Raw genomic sequence first — 27,217 nt, forward strand, 5'->3', positions numbered from 1 at the left:
TATGCAGACTGAAAATTTGCATTTGCTCCTGTAACTGTCCTTGCCTAACCATCCCATCCAGTTTGACCTGAGGCATTGTTCATCCCACATTGATTTCCTCAGAATTTGTTTTGGAATCTCTTCAGTGCATACAGCAGGGAAGAGTGGCATCCCCCTCACAGCAGGAATCTCATCCTCACAGTCTGTCTTGCACACTTACTCATTCTTGACCTTTCCTTAAATATAGGTACAGATGATACAGATTTCACCCTGTCTCAAACTGGGACCAGTTTGCATCAGGAAACCAGCAGAAAACCACCTCGCTTACCTCCATTGTTTTTTTATAGTGGGACAACTTGCTCTTTTGCACGCGCTCCATTGCAGACTCGTACTGTAAGAAACACACAGCAGTAAGCATTTTTTACTTGGGACTTCTTTCTCCCCTTTTTAGTGACAGGATTAGGAAAGCAATTTTCAAGGCCTTTTTATATGCCATGTGCCTGTGGGGAAAAATTACTTCACTTTATAAATGACAGGTTTCTAAGTGATACAGAGAATAGCAAAGTGCTAGGTAAAGAAATAATCCAAGAGAATTCTGCTTCAGTGGTTTCCAAGAATAGCAGAGAGGATGTAGATCTTAATTGCCTTCCTTTTTTTTTTCTCTCTTAAGGAGATTAAATAGTGTAACACCCAGTCACAGTGCCCATCAGCTCTGCCAGCAGAATTCCTTCATTGGCTCAAGAGCTTGATCCTACATCTTTGGAAATTAAGCCACTGTCTTAGCCTCATGGGCAAGAGTTGTTGTTCATTTTAAACACAGACAATCCCTGTGTAATTTACATTCCATTGCTTCTGGCATATTTATGCTTGATGCGGTTTGATTTCCACATTGTCATCTGGTCAGCATTGGAAGGACAGTGATGAATTCTCTTTTATGTCTCAGCCTTATGTGACAGTGAGATATGCTCCTAGTTGGCAGCATATGGGCTTCTTCAGTGGGACTTGGGGTTCTTTAATCTTTATATCCTGCTCCAGCAAAACTCTCTCCAGGGTTACCCAGCGCCTTGCTTCACATTGAGCTAAACAGCACAGTCCTTAGAGCAGCAATGGTGAAACATAGATCACAGAATTTTGGAAGTTTACCAAAAATACTGACACCATCTAGCATGTGTAATGTTGACTTCCTCACAGCCATGGAGATAAAAGCTTGCATAAAACTCCAAAGACATTTTTCCCTTTTTTCAAGGCCCCTCTGTTTCCAGTGAGTTATAGGCTTACTGTTTTCAGCAGGAGAGAGCCCTTCTCTCTTTGTAAATCCTAGGGGTAAGGCATGTGTCTGAAGGGGAGGAATACAAAGCTGATGAGCTACATGCACTCTGGCTGTCTTTATATTCCTTAGCTATGGTAAGGTGTGTAAATCATCAGATTGCTGTGGACCTCAGCTCTCAGTAGCAGCACCAATTTTATTCACTTTCATATTCAAGTCTCTGTGATTCCAAGTTCCTATGTGTCAGAGTGGTGGTAGACACAAGATTGGTGTGGCATGGACTACTGGTCATACACATTTTCATTTATTTAAAATTAACAGAGAACTGAGTATTTTGGTTTGCTCCTCCATCCATTAAATGTCTGTCCCATCTCTGTCCTCAACCCCAGAGAAGGTCTAAGAGAGACCACTGTTGTCTCTTGAGAGCTATTTTACAAGAGACTTAGAGCCTGATAAGATCACAAGATGGGATTAAATGGCCTTAAATCCCTTCATAATAATAAATTATTATACAACGTCAGTGAGATGCAATTTATTCCATGTATTTGTAATTCAGCAGATATTGGTGTCGCATACACCATGATATTAATTTACTTCTATGTTTTTAAGTGTTTGTGTTAGCGCTTTATTTAAGTGCATGTTGGGGATCATGCAGGATCATACCAAAGAAAGGCAATTAGCAAGGGTATAAAAAAAAAGTGCGGAAGGATTAAGTTCTTATAGGAGTGATAATAGTATCTGCAGATACACTGGGGCTATTTTATTTCCAGCTGGGATCAGAAAAAGATTTTCTACCACAGTTTAGTGCATTGAGTGAAGAGGGCACACTGGGCATGTTTTATTATCTTTTGCAGTATTCACAGTCTGGCTGGACAGAGGTCATCAGCATGGGCTGCTGATTCATTGTGTTTCAACACTGCCCTACTTCCTCACCTTTTTTCTTTGCTCCTTCTGTCTTTCTCGGAACTCCTCTATTCCTTTCAGTTCATCCTTCAGCATTACTGCCAGCTGGATATGAGAGTTTCCAACACTTTCGATTTCTAAAGCAAATCAAAATACATAAACAGTCAGTGGAAAGGCTTTTAAATATAGCAGCCACATTTTTCAGGAGATCTTTCTGGGATGTGGCTGCTATATGACCTGTCATGGAGGGAGCAGCCTTAAAAAAGACCCCCCAGAAATGTTGAGCTTCCTCACCCAAATTCCAAAAACACCAAGTTCTAAATTCACCAGCTGCTTTTTGAATGAGTGTTTGTATCTGAGCAGCAGGTTGTCCTGTTGGCTGTGCTGGTGTTGCATTCTCTGTGTGAAAGGTTTGCATTCAGCCTTGGGCATATCTAGAAAGCGTGCTGTTTTGATGTCAGTGGCTGGCAGAAGAGGGAACAGAGCTGATGTTTTGCTAGTTAATCCAATTAAAAATAACTCGAGGAACAAGCCATTTTCTTTGACACCAGAGGGTGGATTGAGTGCACAGCCTTAGAGGACTCCCAGTGAGTGTCCTTTCTCCTCCACTCTCCACACTACAGACTGGGATAGAATAGTTGGAAATAGAAGGTGGAAGAAAGAGGATGAAAGACCCCAGAAGTTTGAAAGGAAGATACAAATACTTACGCTGCTTGAGCCTCTCAAATGCTGCCTTCAGTGTGCTGTGAGGCAGAAACAAATGCACTTGGTTAATATAGGCTCCTAAGCATGGACTGTGAATCCAGAGAAAAAACCTACCCTCAGAATTTCAAACATACACATAGAGATAAAGCTCTTAATAATCTCATAATGGAAGTTGACCATGCTAACAAGCACAGTAGCAGCAATCTGTTGCCATCAGGAAATGCAATAAAATGCTCCGTGAAGCAAGGAATCACACTATTCCTTATGTGCATCCTCTTTTTTTAATCCCACTCTATCTGTGACTGAACGTTAGCAGACATTTCCCTGTTCTTGCACCTTGCCAATGGATACAAATGAGCTGAATGTAATAAAGGTGGTCAAGGGGAACTGAGTTTTGGAGCAGTAGTCTAAAGGGTAGAATTAAACCAGCTCTACCCTCTATCTTAAATGCAGGACCAGCAAATTTTTCCTCCTCAGTCCTCTTCCAAGCCAGAGCAGCTCAGCTCTGCAGTATCCTCTGTACCACGCTTTCTGAGCACCCCCGTGTGGTACAGCGTGTTCTGCTTCAAAAAGACTGAGAAATGGTGCAGAGAGCCTATGGAAGCTCTGATTCCTGATGCTCCCAGGGTTTTCCGCATCCCAGAAGCACAGCCTGAATAAACCATGCTGGGAAATCAGGCCTGGGTGCTGGGCTGTGGCAGAGAGGTGAGCAAAAAGAGACACCCCACTTCTTATCTGGTCTTGTTGGCAAGCTTGACTCCATTTTAAGAAAGCAGTGAACAGAGAAGTGATAGGAGAGAAAAGAGCACAGTCTGTAAGAGGGATTTTCAACTTAAGAATTTACTCTGGCTCCCAGTTTGCAGGCTGGCACAGCATTTGTATACACAACAGCCAGGGCTGTGGTGTTTTGGAGTTTTTTCAGATTTAGAAATCATCTCTTCGAGAGCCCTGAAGGAAACAATTCTGTGATCTCCATGGTCTACCCCATGTGGCTGCAGATGTGTTTTTAAAGGGGAAAACCCTTTTAATGAAGACCTTTAAATCTCCTGGCTACTAGGAGAGCCCAGAAGAGGATGCAGATCACTTCCCAGCCATGTGTGGCTGCAGATGGGTAGGGAAATCCTCCATCTCTTGGGCTATTTCAGGAGTCTTAAGAGACACATGAAGGTTTCTAATTGTCCTGTGTTAATTTAGGCTGGACATCTGTTTCCTAATCAAAGCTTGCTCTCCCAGTAGCAAAGCTGCTTTGCCAGGCATGAGAAAAAATGCACAGATGAGGAAAAAGGCTGGCCCTGGCCCTGTGATAACTGCTTTGCAGTCCACTTCCAAATCTAAATTTGTAGAAATATAAGGGGAAAACTTCCGGCCAAGAAAATACAAGTATTGAGCTAACTTTGGTTCTTTCAGTGCAGTTTGCTGTGGTGAATTTCCTGACATAAACCAGAAAAAAAAAATCAGTATTTTGCAGAATTGTCATAATAATACTTCAGCATTTTAAAGGTCTGTTTTGAAAAAAAAAATTAGTCTAGTGTGAAATTTTGATGGCAGCTAAGTTTCCACAACAAAAATGTAACAAACAATATTATTTCCAGCTACGTCAATTAAAAGCTTAAAATCAAGAGATAAATTGAATTTCATCAGCAGAGATATTTTTGTCACCTAAAAAGCCTACTGGATTATTTTGAAATAATTAATATATACAAGGAATAAAGTTAACTTTTTTTACTGTGGATTTTCCAGTAGGAGGTGGGGAATGTGCTAACAACTTTATGCCTGAAATAGCCAAATACTGGAATTTAAGAAATAGAGGATAGTTGCAAACTGCACATACTGTTTGCATGCTGTGTTGATCTGTTGTTCCCAGAGTTGTCTTTTTTTTTCTTTTCCATTGGTGATTTGGGTTCTGCAAAGGCTAGCAAAACTGCAGTAACAGATACTGAAAAATAGTGCTTTCTCAGTACATGTCAAGGACAAAACAAAAGCAATTTGCTCCTTTTTTAGTTTCCAGGCATCTGAGCTACCCGAGTAGATCATGATCATAATCCATAGATGAAGCTTTCTCCTTTTTGCTGGCTCCCTGTAGGGATGAGTCTGTCTTCTGGTATAATAATGCATCTGGTGATGAGATGGAGAGAGACCGATTTGCCCTCTCCATGGTCTCTAATAGGTATTTCAGAAAGCTCTGGACTTTTGCTCCTGGTATGAAAGATTTGCCCAGCCAGTTCCCTAGCTGGTGACTGGGGCAAGGCCACAGTCCATAAGTAGATCAAAATAGACTTTAAGCCATTTCCTTCCTTATTTTTGTAATAATTTTCTAAAATCAGTGAATTGGATCCCTCATCCTTATGTGGCTTAAGGGAGTAGCAAATATGTCGTGGTGCCAAGTAATATGGGGGAGAGAAGAAATAAATCACGGATCCACCAGGTATTCCTTTACTTCTGGGCTGCAGGGATGTGCTGGCTGCAGCAGCAGTGCTCTAGATGAGCTCCTTGGGTTAGATGCTCTGATTAGATCAGTGAAACTCATCATTTCAGTGCTTTGGAGGGTTTAATGGAAGCAACTTGAATAGCAGACATCCGAGTGAGTTTTAATTTTGTCTGTGCTGTTCTGTATGCACAGTACCTGTTCTCTATTTCTTCTGTGTGGCCTTGGCTTTCTAATAGAATTGATAAGGGGGTTATTCTGAAGCATCCAAAGTGAAGATGTCTCATGAACCCTTGAAAAAATTTTATCCTCTGAGTATATGGCACCACTTAGTGCTGTGGTAGTAATTAATTTTTTGTTTGTTCTGTGGCAAAATTAGAAAACCTGGAATTAAAAATAATTAGAGTTAACTGAAAAAAATGCAGTTTACCTTTGTTTGTTTGCTTGCTCATCTCTGACATCCCTGTAAATTCTCTAGCACTGTTAAACCTCTTCAGGTTTAACACGCATCCTTCCCTTTGGGCACCTCTATGTGGAGCCTCCCGTAGGCGTCTCACTGAAAAAGCATTGGACACAAATTTCCAGTGTATGTTTGTTAAACGACTCCCCCTTGGACATTTAGAGATTGGATTTGTCAAAACGAATTTCTGCTGGAAAGTGGGCTGACAATGAATCCGGTTAAGGGGGACCAGATAGAGCCTGTGCAACAGCCACTCTGCAGCAAATTGTGGTGATTTTTGCCATCTAGTGGCTAAAATATTTTTGCCGTGTTCTGGGATCCCCGCCCCTGGCTGCTGCAGTCTCCTGCTACCCGGATACAGCCGAACTGAGCTGATCTTGCAAAATCTGTACGTTTCAGTGTTTGTTTTTTCCAGTGTTGGGGGAGAAGGAGAACAGCAGAGCTTTCAGAGGAACAGGGGAACCAAGAGGAGAAGCTCATTAAAATAACACTCCCCCACTGCTTAGCATTTTGCTCTGTAGATTGCAAAAATATACTTTCCAAAGAGAACTTAAACCATGTTTACCCAGCACAGCAAAGCTGAAGAGGCAGCCCAGTCTCTATAGAGTACTGACCACTAGTCCCTATGTGTCTCCTCTAACCAGATGAACACTTAAAGAATGCATCACTGAAGGGATTGGCTCCCACAATAATCTGTCCCCTTTCAAGGCAGAGGAGTTCCCTGGGTTTGAGCAGAGGTGCCTTGCTTGACACTCAGAGGGATGGGTATGAGGAGTAGTGAGGAAGTGCTGCATCTCCTCATAAATCCATTTTACTCAATGTGCAAAAAATTATGTTACAGTTGGTTTGGGAGGGGGATTTGACTGGAACAGCATGGGACAACAGCACTTCAAGGGAACTCATCCTGACTGCTGGGTTTGCTTTTTCTCCATTTTTGGACCTTGATTAGGTTAGAGAACTGGGCTGTTGCTAGAGAGCAGGCTGCACTGGGTGGTCCTCTGTGACACAAGGACCAACAGGAAATGTACTGTAGATAGAGCTCCAGTCTCTTCAATGAAATAGTCATCAAAAACTGAATTTCATGGCATCAGAGATGTAATGAGCAGAGCTCAATCTGTAGCAGTGCTCAGGTCACTTATGTACACTGTTTCACCACACTTTTGCAACTGAAGGCTTGATGGTTTGGGCATTTATTTGTTTGATTTTTTCCAGTACTTTGTCTTTCCACTCAGTTAGGGACTGGCTTAAATGAGTAATTTGAAGAGTCCCTTCTGTAAACCATGAAGAAGGGAGGGTACAGAGGAAGGTAAAATAGGCTCTTCTAACCGGAAAACCACAGCTCTTTTAAAATTTTCTTTCTTTTCTACCTTTGCATGGTGAATAGAAGTGTGAAATAACCCCACCTTCCTTTCATGTAGGTTTCCATCTTAACATCAACATGATTTACAATGTTCTGTTCTTATTGTAATTTTAAAAATATTCTTTCTGAAAGAGAGAAGTTTCTGCCAGATTAACTCTGCTGATCACTTTCCAGCTGTCCTATAACCCCTTTGCCTCTAGTAACTTAGGTCCTCGTTACATGGTATGAAACCAACCCCACGCCAGTCTGCCCTGAGGCCACGGGTAGCATCTGCCTTTACTCTTGGCACACAGGGAGTTTTTTTCAATTGCAGTTTTCCCAACATTTCTTTCTGTGGAGCACCGTGGTGGTAGCAAAGTGTGGGGGGAAACAAGTTCAGAATCATTTACACCTGGGACTTCCTCTGCATCGCAACAACAACAACAAAAAAACACAAAACCAAACAAACAAAAACACCAAAAAGAAAGAAGAGAAGGGGGAGTTGCAGAGGTAGCAGGGAGGTAACTAAGTCACTACCAAATTCTAAATCAGGCACATAACAGAGTATTTCACATGAGAATCATGTCTAGCATTGCTTAGTGGGAATGTGGTGAAAACGTTGAAGAAATAATTTTGATGGGATATTTTCTTCTTGTTCTCAGAGAAGCTATAAACAGAAAGCAAAACCACTCAGGGCAACTGGAAAGATTCCTGCACAGGTCCCAGCTGTGATGTTAATTCTAAGCAGCAGTTTTTCTCTAACCATGAGAGTCCAAATTTCCTTCTGTCTAAATTAGTGCCAGGCAGGCAGGGAGCAGAAGCAGCTGTAGCAGCTCTTGCAAGAGGCTGCAGGGCAGCAGGCAGGGCTCGGAGTCAGGTTGGGTGTAACAGGTCTTCCATGAAAGTAGCAACAAATGTGGTGGGTTCTTCCTAGCCTCGTGGTGTGTCTGCCTGTTTTTTGCCTCTGGTGCATGATGTTTTCAGGTACTTGTTAGAAGTGGAAGCAGCCCCAGAGTAAATGGGAAGGAGGCTGTATCCTCACTCCCAAGGCTGGTTACAGAGGGCATGGACACATCACCCTAGACTTCCTAGAGCAAGGGAAGCAAATAGGAGGGCATTTCATATGCCTTCTGTTCCCTGTAAATCTGTGTCTGTAGACTATAAGTTAGCCCCCTGATGATTCCAGAAAGATATATGCTAATCAAATCAAAATGATAAAACAATCAAAACAACTTTTGTATCTTTGCCATAAGACTAAATTTCCTTCTCTCTCTTTGAAAGAGAGCAGCACTACTCAAAAACACCTATCCTTGTCACCAGAGAGCTTATTTAGATTGGATTTAACCAGAACTTAGGTCTTTCAGAGTATGCACTCGAGTCCAGTTTCACAGTGGCTTGGAAGTTCAAAGTACAAGTGTATAAATCTGTGAGGGTTCAGAACATGTAAGTGGAGAATAACTAACTACTGAAGAATGTGACCTTCCAAAATGGCTTTTAGCTTCAGTTCAAAAAAGTCTGCTTTTTGTGAATAACACACTGGATTCTCTGTATTATGTGACAGACACACTATATTTATACCCAGGAAGCAGCAATTGGATTTTGTTACAGATGCCCTCACCTCACACTCACTGAAATATTCTATTTCAGGCTTTGCAGAGAAGGGCAGAGCAGACACAGGCTTGAAGAAGCTACCCTTTCTCAAGGTCTGAAGGAAATGGTAGTGGGAAAGAGGGAAGAAAAAAGAAGGAAATCATATACATGGGAAAAGAGAAGCTGAGCAAATGCCAAAAATAGCTATTGTCAAGACAAGGCAGAATTTAACTAGCTACTGTGTGTTTACATCAGTTACTCTGCAGAAAAACTGAGTTCCCAGGGGCTCTATTTCAGCTGAAGCTAAGGCTGTATCTGAAAACCAGGCTCTGTACTATACTCTGTTTTCATGTTGTTCTGCTGAAGAGTTGCCCAAAGCTACTGCATGGAAACTCCCAGTCACCTTGCAGCCTGAGAGGTGTTTCCTCTAAAAGGCATGAGCTCTGCTGAGGTTCATCTCTGGTGTGTAGAGACATCCTTACTGCATGCTGTGCTGCCAGCACATACTTGCAGACTTGATCTCTGTAACTCAGCTGAAGATCCCCAGCTGCTGTGCATCCTTTCCCATGTGTGCAACACAGAACACAGAGAGTACAAAACCATTCCGCAGGTTAAGCTTCATGATTTGGTGGTTCCCTCTCCTCTGCTGGCTGTTGGTCTTACCTGGTATTTGCCAAGAACACATGGCTGGAGCTTTGTAATCATCTTTCTCATAATTTCTTTTTCAATTAGAGACTATGAAATAGTGATTCAGTTTTAATTCTTTTTAATTAAAAAAGTGGGATAACAGGACTTTAAAATTAGTATAAGAGTAGGAATTGAGATATTTTTAAAATTTATTTTAGCCCTGGCTTCCAATAGATGACTTCCAGAGCTCCATTTCTGTGCAGCATCCATCCTTCTACCTGGAGTGCTGCCATCCTGGTGCCTTGCCCACTCCTCAAAGACTTCCCTGCCCTTTCCTCGGGCCAGCCCTCTCAGGAGGAACATTTGCAACTGATATTTTCTCATGCTCCCCCCAAATACCTTTTCTCCTCCCAATGCTTTCCCTAAAGCTTGACAGCTACCTGTATTCCCAGGCACAGCCTGCATCTGACTGTGCTGGTACATCCAGGTGATCCTCATAATCCTGCCCTCTTCTGCTTTTCCCTTGGGATCTTGTGTTGGGGACACAAGATTAGACTGAGGTGATTTTGATCTGAGCTTGTGTGAACCTTTTTGCAGCCTGGCACTGAGATTGGAGTCCATGCATACTTCCAAAAGTAGAATGAACTCACCAAGTCCTATCGTTGCTGCTGAGTTTGAGCTGTGTCATGGGTTGGAAAGAGGGCATCTTCCTGCCCCAGAAGTAGCAGTAACACTCGAGGCAAGGGCAAACAGCCAGAATGCTGAAATTTCCTTGAATCCAACTGGACTACTGGATGATTTTATGCTTTGGCTGTTGGGCAGCACTTACAAGGAACTTGTATTTCTTGAGCTGGAAGCTGGAGTGTTTGTTGGCTGTGGCCATGGTAACCAGCATCAGCTTCTTGCAGAAACACTGTATTTGTGTTGGTTTGTTTTTTTTTTTTAATAAAAAGGTGTTGTGGCATATCTTCCTCATTGCAGCATGGCAGCCTCACTGATTTTAGTTTTGTTGGAAGTTTTTCTACAGCTGCAGGCTGGCCATGGCCATCTCCAATGCTGATTTGAAAAAGAACAATGAGGACCTCTCTGAAGTTGTCACACCTCTAGTGGCACTGCTAAAAACATGTCCCCTGATGGCTCTCAGGTCCAAATGATATCTCACATTTCTCGTGCTCTGGGATCTGCACGTAGAGACACAACACTGTCCCCTTTTCCCGGGTCACAGGGTTGTATCACTGCTGATCCTGAGCGGTGAAGTGTCCTGGGAGTTCTCCAGCAGAGGAGCTGGAACAGTGCTGAAGGCACAAGCACTGGAGGGTGTAAAGGACAGCAAACTGATGGCTGCTGTCACCTAGATTTTTCTCAAAGCAATGGGCAGTGGTCCTAGAGTTGCTGTTACATTTCAGTGAGCCTTCCCTATTGTCTTTGAGTCAGCAACATATTTCTTCATCTGAGTCTTTCAGTAAATAAATACAGGCAGTTGAATCTATTTATACAGTTAGTTGAGTTCAGCGATTTGTTCTAGCTGAAGTAAAAGTTTGAGGGAGAAGTGAAGAGCCAGAAAAAATGTTGAAATAGGTTGTTTTTTTTTCTTTGATTTAAAACTAGAAACTCTTACAACATAGGGGAGACTTGGGAGAAAACTTTTCCACAGTGAAGGCCACTACCCTCAGAAGTGTGCCACAGCCTTCTCCCCATTTGCTTGTATTTACTCATCAGGCTTGTTTCATGCCAGTCCTCTGACTCCTTAAACAACCAGAGGATGCTCAGCTACAGAAAGCAAAAGTTTTCTCTCTCTGCTTCAGAACAGATACAGTGATACATTTACTCTCACAAAAATATCAGCACAAAGCTGGTTCCTTCCTAGACTGGGTGTGGGTTTACAGCAACACTGTAAAGCAGCTCTGCAGTGGGCTGTGTTGGTGTGCTCAGCCTCCTCTCTCCGCCAACCTAGAAAATGGCTGGATCAAAATGGAGATTGGCCCATGTCCAAACTTCCTCCAACTTGAGGGGAACTTGGATCCATATCCCAATTCTGGGACTTGGCTCTGCCTCTAAATAAAGCTCTTACAATGTCTTTAGGAAAGGCCAAACCCCTGAATTAACCCCTAAGTGACAGAAGAGCAGCCGAAGCTCTGGTTCTGTACAGGTTTGCTCTGCCTGTCCTGCACTGCCAGTAAAGAAATTTAGTTGGAGCCCTTCATTTATCCTAGGATGCTGATCTTACTTAGCCTTTGGTTTGGGACAAAGCTCTCCCTCCTTAAACTGCTATTTTCATTTTAAAATATTTTTTCTTCTCTTTCTTCTTCCCCAGTTAGCTCTGGGAATTGACACCAAGAAGGCAGAAGCTCCAGCAACCTTTGCTGGGAACCTTGCTGTACCTTAGTGCCTTGTTCAGGGCTGAGGGAGGGATGGAGGGATGGAGGGAGCCCTGGGGGAGCAGAGCCCTGAATATTCTCTAGACTGAGCCTCGGGGCTCCTTACACTGCCAGGCACATGGGATAAGGCAACAGTTTCCCTGCCAGCCTGGATTTGCCACCACAGCAAGTGCTGTGGGTGATTGCCTGGCACTTGCATGCCATGGTGGTGCAATGCAAGGGGTTTGAGGTCAAGTTTTCCAGTAAAATATGAACAGGAAGCCATGTTCACATTGAGAGAGAGAGAGAGAGAGAGTGATAAATCAGCATAAAGAGGAGACTGCAATTAAGAAGTGAGATACAGGATGGATGAGGGTAGCAGGCCCTAGGGATCAATAGAGCTGTTTTGTGTTTAGATTGAGGTCTTCTCTTTCAGGCTCGTCTTTTGTGACCACAAAGCTTCATTCTCTTCCACCCTATTACTGTGGTATTACTTGCTACAATAATGACAAAATGTTTCATTATTGCTGCTACCATCAATAACAGCTGCAGTTTATCAGCACTGCTTATTAAGTTAAATTCTGTGCCAACATATATCTTCCCCTCACAACACAATTTATAGGTTATCTAAAATAGTAATAGAGGAGGCAAATATATCATTTAAATGTACTTCAGTAGTTCCATTGATATGTCCCAAATGAAGCCCTGCAAGGAGGTTTAGTTTGTATTCCTCAGCTAAGCCTTTTTCCTGCTGCAGAAACTAATTTTTGGTGTTTTTCGACTTTGGGTTTGTTCTGTCACAGCCTCCTGGTGTCCACCCAGCTTCCCAGAATTACCAGACCACCATCCTAAACATTTCGCAGCCTCTTCCTTTTTTCACCATCACTCAGTTTGTATTTGGAAGCAAATATTAAACACTATTACAAACCCTGGAATTTAAAAATATCTCAGTAAAGGCCAACCAGCAGTTCCTAAATAGAGATTTTGTGAATCCTGCTTGGAAGGATTATGTGTTCCCCATTTTTCCTGTACACTGTGAGTGCTGTGTAATGCACTGAAGCAAGCAGCTTATGGCCCCATTAATAGTCCAAAGACTGGAGTCTGATACTGCTTCCAAAAATGCTTTCACTTGCACAAATAATAAAATAATTTCTTACTTGATTTCTGTTTGTCCTCCTGCTTTTCGGGCGATTTGAATTAGCTCTTTCCCATATCTCTCTTCTGCTTGGGCTCTGTAAAAATAAAAGTTTATTTAATCTCTTATGAGTGCCAGGATGACATTTACACAGCCCTTGTTACTGTATCCAGGGTACAAAACTTGAGAGGTACTATTTCTTTAGTTTCTGTCTCTCCTCATTTCTAGTGCTCTTGGTTAAATCTCAAATGTTTTAGGTTAGCTATTTCTAGAAGAAATGAGAGATAATGAATGCCCTTCTCCATAGCTCCGGTTAGACCTGGATTATGTAAAATTTTGTCCCCAGGAAGTTGGATTTGGTTGGAAGAAGAGATGTACAGAGGTGCAGTGAAGATGTTCAGGAGCAGAAAAACCTCTAGCAAAAGAAACATAAAATGTGGTATCTGACTCAACCCATTAAAAAGGAAGGCTGGGAAGGGTATGAAGAGTAGGATCCAAGGTATTTCAATTTAAATATTCATTTTAAGAGAAGTTCTGAATAAAGGAAAAAATCTAACTGTGACAGTTTTACAGAGGGAACAATGTGATGCCATGTCCCACCTAATGGGGAACTGTAACTAGTGATTCAGGAAAGTAGTTCTGTTTTATGGTTAATAAAGAAATACAATTACTTCTTTTCTCTTTCCCCCTCCCTCAGGTCTGGAAGAAACTTCTATTCTCTGTTTAAAAACAAATAAATAAAAAAAAGTATTTGTACTGTATCCGTAATTCCCTTTCTCCTGGACGCAAGGCCAGTGCAGTCTTTGTGTAGCTGCTAAAAACGACTGAATGGTCAGTAATAAATAATGAACAGGTAGCTTGGTGCTGGGATTGGGGGTTTGTTCTATCTTCAAACTCAACCATGTTGTACTTTATTATTGCTGTTTGCTGAGCTTGAGTGGTTTGATGGATGTTTTTCTCAGCTCTGCAGCTGTTGGGGTGGGGCTGCTTGAGAGTATCAGAATATCTACCCTGACTGGTCCTCTTCCTCTGCATCTGATGGCTCTGAGCACCTCATCTTGTAGCCAGCTGTGCTGGTGGCTCTGGTGCAGTTTCACTGGATTGCAGCCGTATCCTGTGCCCTGGGGCTGCCTCTTCCTGGGGACCATCTCCCACTCCAGGGAAACCTTTCAGGCTGTTGGAATAACAGCACAGTGTACAGTTGCCAGAGCCAGGAGCAGAGGCTCTGTCCATGGCTCCTGTGGGTCTAACTGCACAGGTGCAGTCAGTGAATTGCTGTGTTTTTGTGGGGTGTCCCTGTGTCACTGCTGTAGGGTTCCTCATAGAAGAATGGGGTGCAAAATACGATGACAGGCGAGACATTGGTACCACTTTCCTTTCATGTTAGGTGAATGAAATTTCATGGAAGTATAGTCCAGAAATACATTATGCTGCAGAAGGAGAATCAATTTTCTTTTTATCTTAATAACAAGAATTATTTTTGTGTCAGACACTTTGCTTTTCTCATCTTGGTGCCTTTCCCACTTTCTGATACTCTTGCACACAGCTTTTAGGTTTCCCTGCAGCCATCAAGAGCTGGAACATATATTGTGTTTTAAATCTGTGTCTTTGTTCTGAAATACAACTTCCTTTCCACTCGCCAAGCCCTCAAGCCCTTCTCTGGACCGGGCAGGGGTACGTCTGAGCAAAAGTGGAAAACTGAGCAAGTGTTAGTGTGACCAGATCAGTCTGTGTCAGGACTCAGGGCAGCTGCTGCAAGAGTTCTTATAGAAATAGTGGCATCAAGCCCATGACATAGGCATCCTCTAGGAACTGGGGTTCATTGCATGCTTTGATCATAGAATCATAGAAACATCTAATGATTTGGGTTGGAAGGGACTTTAAAGATCATCCAGTTATAGCCCCTCTGCGTGAGCAGGGACTTCTCCCACAAGACCAGGTTGTTGCTCCAAGCCCCATCCAGCCTGGCCCTCAACACTTACAGGGAGGGGTTCTCCTCCTAACTCATTCCCATGAATGAGATAAGGACAATATAAAAGAAACCTCTTCCAGAAATAACCTGGAAATAATACCTTCTTTCTGCAGCTCAGTGTCTGCTTTTTTCCTCTTCCTTCTCCCCCACCGTGCATGCACACACACACACACAAACACATGGATGTGTGCATGCTCACTCAAATGGTTTGGGGATGTGCAAAAGTTCATGGAAACATTTGTTCTTGCATAGTTTTCACATCTGCAAAATATCTGTGCATGTCTTTTTTCTTCTTCGTGCAAAGTCCTTTGTGCTTCCACCACAAACCAGCCTTCCTGAAGCCTGCAGTGTAATTCTGGTCTTTCTAAGTTATGAGTCACAAAGGAGCTATTTTAAACAGTTAAAGCCAAGCTACCATCGTGCAGATGAGACTTCAGGACTATGTGACATGCAGCAATAAAATCTGCTTCCACTGGGGGTCAAGGAAAGCAATTCAAATAGCTTCAGATTTTGATAGGGTACTCTTCAGAATCTGTGAAATAGTCAGCTTTCAGTCTGAGAGCTCACATCCCTGGTAAAGTTTCAGGGCTTGAAAAGTAGCCTTCATGAAACCAACCTAAAACCAGAAAGCCAGATGGGGGATGGCATGGGAAGAAAAACCAGGCTGTGACTGAAAGAGGCAGAGCAATAGATAAACTGCTCTAGGATTTTACCTCCTGAATATATAATGCACACCGTGTGGTCTTTCCTACTGGTCAGGCATGAGCATGTATATACTTGATGCTACATGATGAAAGAGCTGAAACCCAGACACTTAAAAACAGAACGAAATTTCAGGTATTTTCTAAGGCAGAAGTACAAAAATTAATATCAACGGAGTCAGAGCAGCTGTGTAATACAGATTTTCTCACCCACAAAAGCTGCCCAGAGCTCTTGTGGAGGGGCCCCCAAGAAGCATGTACAGGATGAACAAAGTACAACATTGTTATTCAAAGCCTAGCAAGGTCAGCAAACATAGTGGTCAGTCTTGGGTGTGTAGGAGAGGTTTTGGTGATAGCATCTTACATAGCTTTGTCTGCATTTGAAAATGACCCATTTTTGATAGTTGCAGGAAATCTGTTGTCACAGGTTCCAGAGAAAGAAAAATGCTCCCTGATAAAGGGGAAACTTGGTAATGCTGGTTGTTATGAATGTATGTGCTACCATGTGATGCCAGAGCAGTAACGAGCTGAGCCTTAAATGGAGCTCTGAATTTCTGCATCTTTCATCCCTCTCACCAAAACTAGGAAATTTCTGTTATCTACACAAATCTTGTTGTAAGGATAGGTTTCAAAGCACTCAGGCTTTTCTGCATAAACTACTATCACTACCAAATTCAGGAGCAGCCTACTCTTCTTTCCAGATTCCAAGGAGGAGAAAAAAATGGAAGCTGCTCACACTTTCTTACCTCTGCCTGAGCAGATCCTCCACGTCTTTGCACATCTTCCTCCCATCCAACAGCCGTTGTACAAGCACCTCGTAGCCAGTGTGGGAGGTGAACTCTTTGCACTGAAGACAGAAAGATAAAAAGTTGAGCTGATTCATGCACATGGTTTGTGGGTTTACCAGGCACCTATTGTCAATCATATTGAGCACATTCACTTTTTGGAAAATCCAAATGGACCGTTTGATTTGCTCAGAGCAGCTGGGGCAGAACTAAAGGTACAGGTACAGGTAATGTTTCTCCAAAGCGAAAATCTGTAAAAGTTGTTTTGGTTTGGTTTGGTTTTAAATCAGGTTTGGTTTTTAACATTGAAAAAGTGAAATGAATCACAAATGTTGCTAGCAGGGTTTTTTTGGGAAGTCACATTTAGTGTTGGGTGTGGGATCTTTACAGAGCAGAGATGTAGCTCTTGTAGACAATAGCTCCTCTTCTGATCTGTTTTCTAAATAGAATGGTCAGACAGCTCACTGCCACAGGACTTTTGTTAAGACAGTGACCCTCTGTTCAGATGTGAGTGGAGAAATGAAGGACTCTTTGTGCTCGTAGCTGTATCAATGCATGGGGTTGTGGCTTTGTGACCCAGTCAGTGATGGGTGCTTTAATAAGAGTGTTCATAGCACAGGGAGACTGGGCCTGTAGGCAGCACTTGGGTTCTGATGTGCTGTTAGGTTTTCCTTTCAGACTGCTGTGACAGCTCTTCTAATTGTTTGAGTCAGACTGTATAACTAGGGAATAAAGTTGTGACATGCTCTGGGAGTGGCACAGGAACAGGATTTCTGTGTTCTACTCCTGGTCCTCCCACTGACTTGCAATGGGATGGGGATGAGCCAGTTGTATTTTGAGGGCCTTGGTTACCCAATACATGGTCATAATATTATTGAAAATGTAGTAGTGAATGTTACCTGAGCTTGTTGTTATAGCATTATATACTGTGTAACCATGAAGAGAATGAATATGTACCTTCCCTCAAGCAGTTTCTTCACAAGTGCTTATATATGAGCTGAGTACAGTTTATCCACCGTCCCCAAAGCAAATATCATTTAACAAATGCATTAGTTTATTACTTTCCACCATGACATGTCTGTTTAAATTTTGGGACTTGGGAAGGGACTCTGGCAAGCTGCTGGACACTTGATTTTGAGGCTTTGCTATCTTACTGCTGGTACTGGAGAGGAGGAGGTGAGCTCTGGGGATGAGAGGTGGTGGGGATAGCAGCCTCGGTGCTGCTCACCCAGGCCTCAGGGCTTCTGTGGAGATTTGCAAACCTGGGAGCAGGGTTTTTTTGGCTTTTTCAAGAGTTAGGGTAAATTTCTGCAGACAACCTTTGTAAAACTGCAGGCTGTAGTATTTCCAGTTCTATAGTTTCTCGACAGCAGTAATTCCTTCTTTTCTAATTGACAACCTTATCACAAGTAGTGGGGAGGAGGGCAGGATGGTAGGATAGTGGTTCACAAAAGACAGACTAATGCCTCTACCAGGAAAGTATCTGCATTACAGAGCCAGGCAAGATAATAATGTTGATTAAAAAATGTGGAGAGAGTGCAATGGATCCACTGTTGTCACTGTTTCAACCCCAGGAAAATGATAGGATTACATGTGCAAATCTGTTGCTGATGCTCACCTCTTAAGAAACAGGATCCCAGAAACAAAACATCAATTTTCCTAATGTTTCCAAGGGCAAGTTACACACACGCATCCCTGCTGTGAAAAAATTAAAGGAGGCAAGTTTTTGCCATTCATAGAGAAAAGTAGGAAAGGCTGATGCTAATACTGTTGCAATGAACTTGTCACTTCCCCTTCTCCCTTTTTTTCTGAGGACATACCAGTAGCAGAAGGCATCACAGCTCTAAAACTCTCAAAAATTACTCCCTTTGCCTGGCAGAAACCACTCTAGTCAGGTGCTCCATGACCAATGCAGGGCCCAGAAATTTTGATAGTGTATTGTCAGTTGCAATTAACTACATCCTGTAGTTGTGTACACAGCTTCCTAGTCCCAGAAATGCTGCCCAGAGGTAAGCAGAAGTATCATGTGGGTTTGTATCACTGCTGCAGCCAAGGGTGCTGCCACAAGCAACAGAGTGGTAAGCACACAGTAAAGTTACTCTGCCATTTCTGTTCAACAGATTTCTTTCTTTAGGACATGCTGAAACTCAGTGTATTCCCCCAACTCTTTTAAACTGGCACAGCTCATATAATGAAAGGATAGCAAATTCTTGACATCTAAGAGTGCTACTAGCATGCCACAGGCTACAGTAAGGAAGGAGAGGAGGCATAGCCAGGAGAGAGCCTGCCTAGCTTAGGCAAGTTTAAGCTGCTAGGTCGCTTACCTTGCAATGTTGCTTCTTAATTTCCAACCATAATGTGCCCATAAATCATTCAGGCCTAACTTAACTTACACAAATATTTCCCTTTCATTACAGCAGCTCTTTTTTCTTTTTTCATGTGTTGTACAACTGCATCCTCTCTCAGCCTTTTCTTGAATACAAACAAACAAAATGTTTGCCCTTTCCTGGGATACTGATTTTTTATCCCAGTGTTTTCTTATAGTATCTCTTCAAGGTTTAATGAATCCCTTTTGGACAAGAATGGTGCTCTGCTACTCCAATAAAGTCTGATAGTTTGTACCATAACAATTAACGTTGTTATTAATGTTCACACTCCAAGAAATACTTCTGAAATACCAGATGATCACATTTACTTTCTGCTGTCAAATCATACCAGTGGCACCTAATTGATCTACAGTCTATTGATATGACTGCGATTTTCTCCTCTCCTGCAGTTTTACTTATGGAGGTATCAGAGTGTATTGGACCTTTTTTTCTGCTGCTTTCTTACTCTCATTTTGCACTTTTTAACATTAATTTGATCTGCCTTCTGTTACCCTGGGCTTGAAGGTTATCAGCTACCTCCTGTACCTACAGTTACTTCTACCCATTTGTTTTAACAACAGCTGTTTCCAGCCCACTGCTAATGTCTTCCAGCCCAGACTAAAGTCTTATGCAAGTGTCTGCAATGAATATATTGAATAAAATCGATCCTGAGATCAGCTCTCAAGAATCCTTCCTCCAGCTCAGGCATTTTAATTTCAGCACAAGCTGCCAGCATGCCCAGAATGGTTTCTCTGCCCACTTCACAGCTGTTCTTCTCTTGCTGTCTCTGTTCAGTCCTTGATTTACTTTTCTACTCAAGTTTCTTAAGGATTTCCTGTGTAGCACCATAAGAGCCCCTATGTTTTCTTTGTTAAAACAATCAAGACAGCCAGATTTTATCATTTTAAATACCTGTCTAGGCCTGATAAGCTGCCTTGCTTTTAGTCTGTCTTCCAATTACCAATTTGCATTATAATTAACATTTGCATCAGATGGTTCTGTAAAGGATGTTAAAGTTGCACAACTCAGCTGGTGCTTGGGCACCTCTCAGCTGGGGCTTCTGGGCACTTCTCAGCTGGGAATGAGAATAAGAACTACTGAATAGTCAAAAGACTTTTTTTTTTGTTTTTTTTTTTCTTTCTTTTTTTTTTTTTTTTTTTTTTTTAATTGCTTTAATCAAATAAATAAATGCATAAATTGTGTCAAACAATTTGTTTATAACAAAATCCAGGTAGCTGCTTGGAAGAGGGCGATTTGAACCACACCCAGTAATTTGGCTCATTGCCAAGACTGTAATTCCTCTTAGTCAAAGCCTGTGTGCCTGTGAAAGAGGATTTTGCTCAATGTTACTTTTATAAAAAGGATTAATCTGTGCGGTCCACCCGACCTATAATCACTTGTAAGAAAGCTCTTGACAAAAAGGTTTTCTGTGTTGCAGGCAGGTTCAAATTGTCCTGAGATTCTTCCATTAATACTTCCCATGCACATTGGTCTCTGGGTTTTTTCTGCTCATGGGGAGAATCACAGCTACTGGAGAGGCAGCAGCTCCTCTCTTCTTCCCTCCAGTGCAATGAACAACAGCTCCTCCCGAGATGAGAGAAAAGGGAGAGTATGACTGAAAAGTACAAACTTGATGCTCCAGGTTAACCAGAACAGCTTTTCCTAGAATACTTGAAAGGAGGTATGGAAGGCTGCACGTTGACAGTAGACACTGGGATGGGCTTTCTTCTTTCCATTTCTTTTTTCCTCTGAGGTTTAATGATGCTGCTGCCTCACATTAGCACTGCAGTAAATAGATGGGTGCCTTGGGACCACACCATCCTGTCTGGTAGAAGTTTCTCTGTGGGCAGGTGAATATCCAGAGTTAATTGTAGGAGAGGCTCTTCATGTTTGGCTCTTAGCTGGTTTCTGTAGCCATCAGGGAGAGGCTTGGAGGATTTTGGTTTGGTAATAAAGGCTGCAAGCAGGAAGACTGATGGTGTCTGAGCTTTCGGCCCCAGAGGGCAAAAAGTTTAGTAGGGAGATAGCTGGGTGGTGACACAGTTTCTTCTTACCTTCTGGTGCCACAAAGCTGCATAACCTTGTGCTTAATCTTGTCTTCAATGAGTTGAGGTTCAGCCTCATCTCTTCTTTGAGTCCTGTTTGTCTGGGTGCTCAGAGGGCACCTCAAGGCTTTCTGTTGAGCAAGTGCCTGCATTTTGAAGTCAATCTATTGCTGTCATATCAAGCAGGAAAGACAAAAATGCTATCCTGGTTACTGAGATGTGGTTTTGGTAAATGGCTGCTAAAGTGGACTGAGCTTAACAAAAATATCCAATCTTGTGTGCAAAGCACTTGCTAAGTTGTACGCCCCTACATCTGCAACTACCAATATTCAGGAAGGTTGTGCTGTATGAACTGGGGGGTTCTGTTGTGGCTGGTTTCTTGGGAGCATTCCTGACACCATCCTGGGCCATGACTTGCCCACCCAGAACTTTTTTTTGGAAGCAGTTCAAAACCGACAATTCAACTCCTTGCCTGCTTTTGAAGGGGAAGCTGGTTTGCATCTGGAGTTTATGTCCTGCTTGGTAAGAGCCCCTGCAGCTCCACCTCAGGTTGCTGCATTGCTCAGGGGAGCTGCTGTGCTGGCTGTCAGCACAAATGCCCCTTCCCCAGCACCTCCAGCTGCAAAGCCTCCTGCCTTGCTTTTTGAAAGGAGCTGCATCCCAGCAGCTGCTCAGGGAGCATAACCCCCAGGACAGGACATGGCAACACCACCCCAACTGGGAAGAAAGGTACTAAAGAACAAAAATTAAATTAAAAATATTAAATTTTAAAAATAGTCCTTAGAATACACCCCTTTCTCTTAAATTTGAAAATATTTTGCCATATAAATGCATTCCTTGGTCTCTGTTCTGATTATATTTTCCTGATGCTTTTATCAGAAGTATTATCCAGGAGGGTTTTGAACTGAAAATTATAGATGTTGCTAAATCACCCAAATAAATTGTTCATACAGATTTTCAAAAAAGAACGAAGCAATTTGCAGCTGAATCATTTATGAGTATTTTTGGAATTTTTTTTAAATCAGACCTTTTTTGCATACTAAATTATCTTGTTTAATTAAGACAAGTTCTTGATAATTTTGGTAAAACAAAAACTCAAGTTTCTTTTCCAGATTAAAAAATTAAGTAACTACTGGTGTGAGGAGGAAGTTTAGAAAGAAGTTTAAACTACCATCATTCTATCAATAAATTTTTCCACTCTTGGAAAGAAATCCTTTCCATCCACAGTTGTATCTAACTGGATTAAAAGTGAGTTGTTCTGACTGAGTTATATCAATTAATTTAATCATTGTATTATACCATTGTGTATTGGCACTGTTTAAAAGGGGGTTTCTAGATCTTGATCTCTTGATCTGCTGGCCTCCTTGTCAAGTGCTTTATCAAGACCTTAGTATTTACTGGGGAGGAACAGTCAACAGCTTTGTAGCCAGCAGTCAAACATGATTTATGGCATCTCTCTGGAGACTTTTTGGTGTTAACTTCAGGAGTCAACTCAGGCATTTGCAACGTCAGGCTTAGCTTGCAGTTTCCTTGCAGTCCGTGCTCACTCAATCTGAGATGCCAAACTTTTCATGGGGAACAAACAGCATCTATTGCCAGATATAGCATGGATGTGAACCTTGAATGGGGCTTCCAAAAATCTGGAGGAAAAAAACATTGTATTTGTAGCATTGCAGTTGCTTAGCTGCTAGATTGCCATCTCCAGCTTCCCCCTGTAATGAAGTAGGCTGGAAAACTTCAAATGAAAGCAGAGCTTCTTACCAAGCTTTAATTCTCCAGCAGCTGGGATACCCAGAAAGAAATTGTAATGGAGATTTCACAAACTCCTTAGTGGCATTGCAAAATTGGTAACATTGAGTAAAGTGGTAGCTTTCCAGTGGTCTTTTGTTCTCTGTGACATTGCGGGTTTTCTCCAAGAAGGAAATGGTTGTTTGAGGGTTCTGAGAAGGAGAGGAACTTGCTCCTCAGCTTCCTAAGCCCTCAGTCTCCTCACTGGCACCCTGGAGTGCTCCTGTGTTACCTATTAGGCAATCTTACAGCCATGGCCTGCTGTTTGGTTCTCTTCACATTTTAATCACCCTGTGATTTTGCATAGCTACGAAGTGATGTCTGCACAAATGTCTTCTTAGCTTTTGCAGGTGGTTTTTTGGCAGGCAGACTAATGGCACGCAGGGAACAGACTTGGAAAGTTTCAATGCTAGTCTAATAAAAGGTCCCTGTGCTCATTACCTCCACTTTACCTTCCCTTCTTAATAATTTAATTAAATAATATTCTGTAAGTGCACAACATTTCCAACATTTCATAAGGAAGAACTGTGGCTCAATTTTTGGTGTGTCTGTAAAGAGTGCAAGCATCCTGTTTTACTTTGCATAACAATGTTTTTACATCTCATGACATGATTACTCACAAAATCAGTCCCCCACGCTTTAGCCAGAGGACTGGAGAATGTGACAGTGATCTTGGAAATTTCAGCTTTTTTCAACCATTACATGGAAGGAGCTTTGGGTTTTTGGAAGGCAGAAATTGAGCTTTGGAGACATGCGTTTGAGGTATCACCTCCTTTCAGCTGCCCATGTCTCATATTGCCTCAGTTCAGAAAGTTCCACAAAGGGCATGAGCAAAGTCAGGAAATGGAAACCTTTCTCACAAGAACACTGTCTGCCTACTGAGGAGAAGAGCATCTCTGTTCATTTTGAGATGCTGTCATTTATGGTTTCATTCCAAGTACCTTGTATTGTAAAGCAGCCAGGGAAAACAGTGCACCTTCTCTTGAACTGCACATATTCTACTGGTGGACATCATGCTTTTATTTGTCCATTTTCACAGTTTTTCACTGACTTCAGCTTTGATCTGAAGTTCCTGCAGGTGGAGCCCTCAGAACATTTTCGACCACTGATGCTTTGCAGGTAGAAAAAGAAGGGCCAGCAGCCAGATGTCTAACAAAAAGCTGTGAATCCATTCAGGAAATTTGGATGTAACAAGTTTTGGGAACACCTTTGTGATGGGTATAGTGAGAAATGGGACAGGAGGAAGCAAAATCCCTCACTAGTTTTAAATCAGAGCTTGATGAGGATATGCGACACAGGCTTGAGGTGACAGCATTCCTTTATATTTTATCTATGCAGTGACTTTAGACATCAGCTAAATCCCTAAAGGAAGGTGGCTTTCAGGAAGAAGAGGTCTGATGTCAGCCTTTGCACCAGCCTCTCACAAGGCTCAGCACTGTTTTGTCATGGTGCCTTGTGGAGTTCCATAGCTAAATGTGTCAATGCTGAAATCAGATGTTGCTTCAGTCTCTTACTGAATATAGCAGATACACAAGGGAAGCTGGAAGTGAAATAAGGAGACATAGAATCTTAGAAGTAGAGGATACTTCTGTTTTCTACAAAATGATGGTCAGAGTTAATTTTAATTTTTTTTCCTCTTTAGTTCATCTGCTTCCAAGTCTCTTCTCTTTTAGAAGAAAGCTCCTCTCCTGCAAGCACTGCAGGGTAGGTCCCAGACTGCTGTGAGCAAGGCAGCATGAAACAAGCCTGACTTGTTCAGGCACAGAGACAGTTGTTCAGAAGGTCATATGGAGCTGCTGGAACCAGACCTGCTTAGTTAGTACATTAATTCATTTTAAAACTATGTGTCTTTCTCCTCCCTCTCTTAGAAGACTTGTTGTTTTGTGTTAGTCCTGAAAAAGGCACTAAACACAACATACTTCCTGATCCATGCTCTCTGCTTTGCCTATAAAATGAAGCAGGCATTTTTTGGTGGTCTTGCCTGGCACACAAGGAAAGGTCAAGCTTCAGGAAATTCTCCCAGAGTCTTGTTGTTCAAGATTTATCTCATTTCTTAATGAGGAACTTTCTGATACCTACATATTACAATTTCCATTTTACAAGAGATCTTCACCACCTAGATTATAAATTTCAGCATATCCGGTTGCTCAATAGGATGCAACATATTCTTACACTCTCTTCAAATGGTGTATCACAAAGTCCTGGAGAATTGTGTAATCCAACAGAAGAAAATCAACTTTAGGCTTTTAGAAATTCTTCAAAGGGTGTGGGTGCTGGGTATTCATTTCAGTGAAGTCAGGCTGTTTGTCCAGGAGGGAGAGTTGTGCCAGTATTACGTTACTTTTTGGAAAGCATTTCTCGGTGTTAGCTTCCACTTGCATAAATGTCTCTCCTGCTTTATACAAAAATCATTGAAAATGGACTAATTCTGTGGGTTTTAGGAATTGCTGGATCACTGAATTCTTTAGGTGGATACATCCATCCACCTTCTGCTGCAAGCTTCTGGTGTATGGGATATGGGCAAGGTGCACACTAAGGGACTGCAGCAGCAGAGCTCCCTTTGGACCCTCTGAGCTGTTAAAACTGTTGCATCAGCCTGAGTGCCATCCACTCCAAGCTCCCTTTTCTTTAACCAGCAAGAATAAAATCCTTGTTCCACTTGCAAAGAGCCTCAGTATTTTCTGCCTTAGGAGTGTTTTATGTTCTCATGAGCATCTCTCACACAAAACTAACTCCTATCTCTACTAGAGCAGGGTGGGAAACAGTTTCCTTGCCCTGCAAATTTGTATAAGTCCACATTTCACCTCTTGACAACAACAGTAGAAGAAAACAACAACAAAAAAAGACATTCGCATTGATATAAAGACAGACATCCCACTGCCTAAGCTGACACATGATCCACCATCTGACGTCTATTTAGGGAAGAGAAATTTTATTTTAATCTCCCCTTTCTCTAGCTCTTTTTCTTGTGGATGACTGTACTGAAGCACAAGGACAGCTTGAGTGGACTCCGAATTCCTCCAGGTATGGTAGCCTGTGGGCAATAAAAGCTCCAGCTCCTGTTCTAGACTATGCCTCCTCCTGCAGACCTCCCAGCACCCCAAGAGGGCTGTTTTTTCTTTTGGTCTCCTCTTCCTCTCTTTGAGTAGAAATTTCACTCTCCATCTCCAGAGGGAGGCTTCACCAAATCTGAACTTTTTTATTGAATCCCAGCTTTATCTTCCAAAACACCTCCCTTACTTCCAATAAAACCGTATTTCCCCACAAAAAAGGTTTTGTCAAAAACACAAGTGCTAACCAAATGTGTGGCTGGGACCTTTCAGTGGCAGGTGTCTCCTGCCCTTCTGGTGCTCCTGGGAATTTCCATCCCACTGGGCAGCAGCCTTCAGGACTGTTCATCAGTCATGGCTTATTACTCAGATGTAATTACAGCACCTATTGCAAATAGGTGAGACTCAGACCTCAGTGGTTTCGACCACCTTCGCCCCTACCCTTTATGTTTTTATTTTTTCTTTCCTTTTAGGAATTTACTAAGCCTGAACAACTTGAGAGCAACACCAGATAGCATCTTAACTTGAAAATGTTACTTCAAAGAAAAAAGATTGTGTGTATTTATTTTCTCTGAATGGAACAACAGAAGCTGGTATCTCTCAACTAGTCCAAGCTGGTCAGTTTTCATTTAATTCTTAAGGTTAAGAGTAAACAACCACTGCCTTTTATTTCAAGCAAAAACTGAAGTTGCACCAACAGTTATGGAACTTTTCAATTCCTGAGTCTTGTTCAGTTATATATTTCCAAGGGAGTGATTTGTTGGAGAACTGAAAAGCTGTTGGGATCTAGATGCATATTTTCAACGTATTTTTTCCTTAAACTTGACACCAGCAACATTGAGTGATCCCTGTGCAGAGCTGTGCCACCCAGTGAAAAAACAGCCTCAAATCCCTAAAATCGTACTGAGCGATGCAGTAAATTTTGTATGTTATTGAACTGTGGCTGCTGAGAAGTTTTATTTCAAAACCTAGATTAAACAGGAGATGAAACAAATGTATTCTGTGCTATCCACCAGCCAGAATCTACCTTGCTGCAGTATGGCAGGAAAACAAAATCAGAAAAAGGTCTTTTTGAGCTAAAAGGACATGAAGAAAAACAAACAAATCTGTTTGTGAAGGAGCTTAATTTGCCTCTCATACAAGTATGCAATGAGTGTTACTGGGTTGAAATTCAGTCTTCCACTGTGCCTGCAAAGCAGGGCAAGATCTGCATCCCCAGTGACTGCAAACTTTGCAGAAAGAGTAATTGCACTCTGCACTGCAGGAGCACAAGCCTTGCAGGAGGAAAGGGATGGGTCATGAATCACCCAGCCCTGCGAGGGAAAAAAAATATCTTGAAATGAGGATCTGAGATTCAACCAGGAGAATCTGTCATAGGAGGAAAGGCTGAGAGCTGGGATTTCTCAGCCTGCAGGAGATGGCTCACTGTGCATAAAGGTAGGAAGAAGTAGGGTAGGCAGAGCCTAGCAAATACACCAATTGAAATACAAGTTCTGTTTAAGTGTAAGGTGAGGTTTTTGGTTATAATGGTGTTGAGACACTGCAGCAAATTGCCCAGAGAGGTTTGGAGAGTCTTTACAGTTACTCAAATGACAGTGTTGGGCGAGCTCTGTGCTGAGCAGGGTGTTGGCTGCACTATTTCCACAAGTCCCTTCCAATTTCAGCTACTCAGCAACTCTACCATCAGAAAATGCACCTCAGTGGGCTGCTTTAGTAAACCAGA

At 42.2% G+C, this 27,217-nt stretch overlaps 1 protein-coding gene and 1 long non-coding RNA gene across 4 annotated transcripts in view; one reads left to right on the forward strand and one right to left on the reverse strand.

Annotated features, from left to right (window-relative positions):
• PSTPIP1 (proline-serine-threonine phosphatase interacting protein 1) overlaps window positions 1–27,217 on the reverse strand; it is a 49,244-nt gene that overhangs the window by 15,842 nt on the left and 6,185 nt on the right. For 2 of the 3 annotated variants that reach the window (XM_071754746.1, XM_071754747.1), the window contains exons 2-6: window positions 16,207–16,307; window positions 12,810–12,884; window positions 2,858–2,892; window positions 2,180–2,286; window positions 308–370 (exon numbers count right to left, since the gene is read on the reverse strand). In XM_071754746.1, coding sequence (XP_071610847.1) covers window positions 308–370; window positions 2,180–2,286; window positions 2,858–2,892; window positions 12,810–12,884; window positions 16,207–16,307 — 381 coding nt within the window. Of the gene's footprint in view, window positions 1–307; window positions 371–2,179; window positions 2,287–2,857; window positions 2,893–9,945; window positions 10,084–12,809; window positions 12,885–16,206; window positions 16,308–27,217 lie in introns of those variants that run through there. The other variant, XM_071754748.1, reaches the window with a different exon arrangement.
• On the forward strand, window positions 25,150–26,431 carry LOC139801298 (uncharacterized). The gene is made up of 2 exons (XR_011728140.1): window positions 25,150–25,468; window positions 25,968–26,431. It is a non-coding gene; the product is annotated as an uncharacterized lncRNA (long non-coding RNA).

This window comes from Heliangelus exortis, chromosome 11 (genome assembly GCF_036169615.1).
Source record: "Heliangelus exortis chromosome 11, bHelExo1.hap1, whole genome shotgun sequence".
NCBI lineage: Eukaryota > Metazoa > Chordata > Aves > Apodiformes > Trochilidae > Heliangelus > Heliangelus exortis.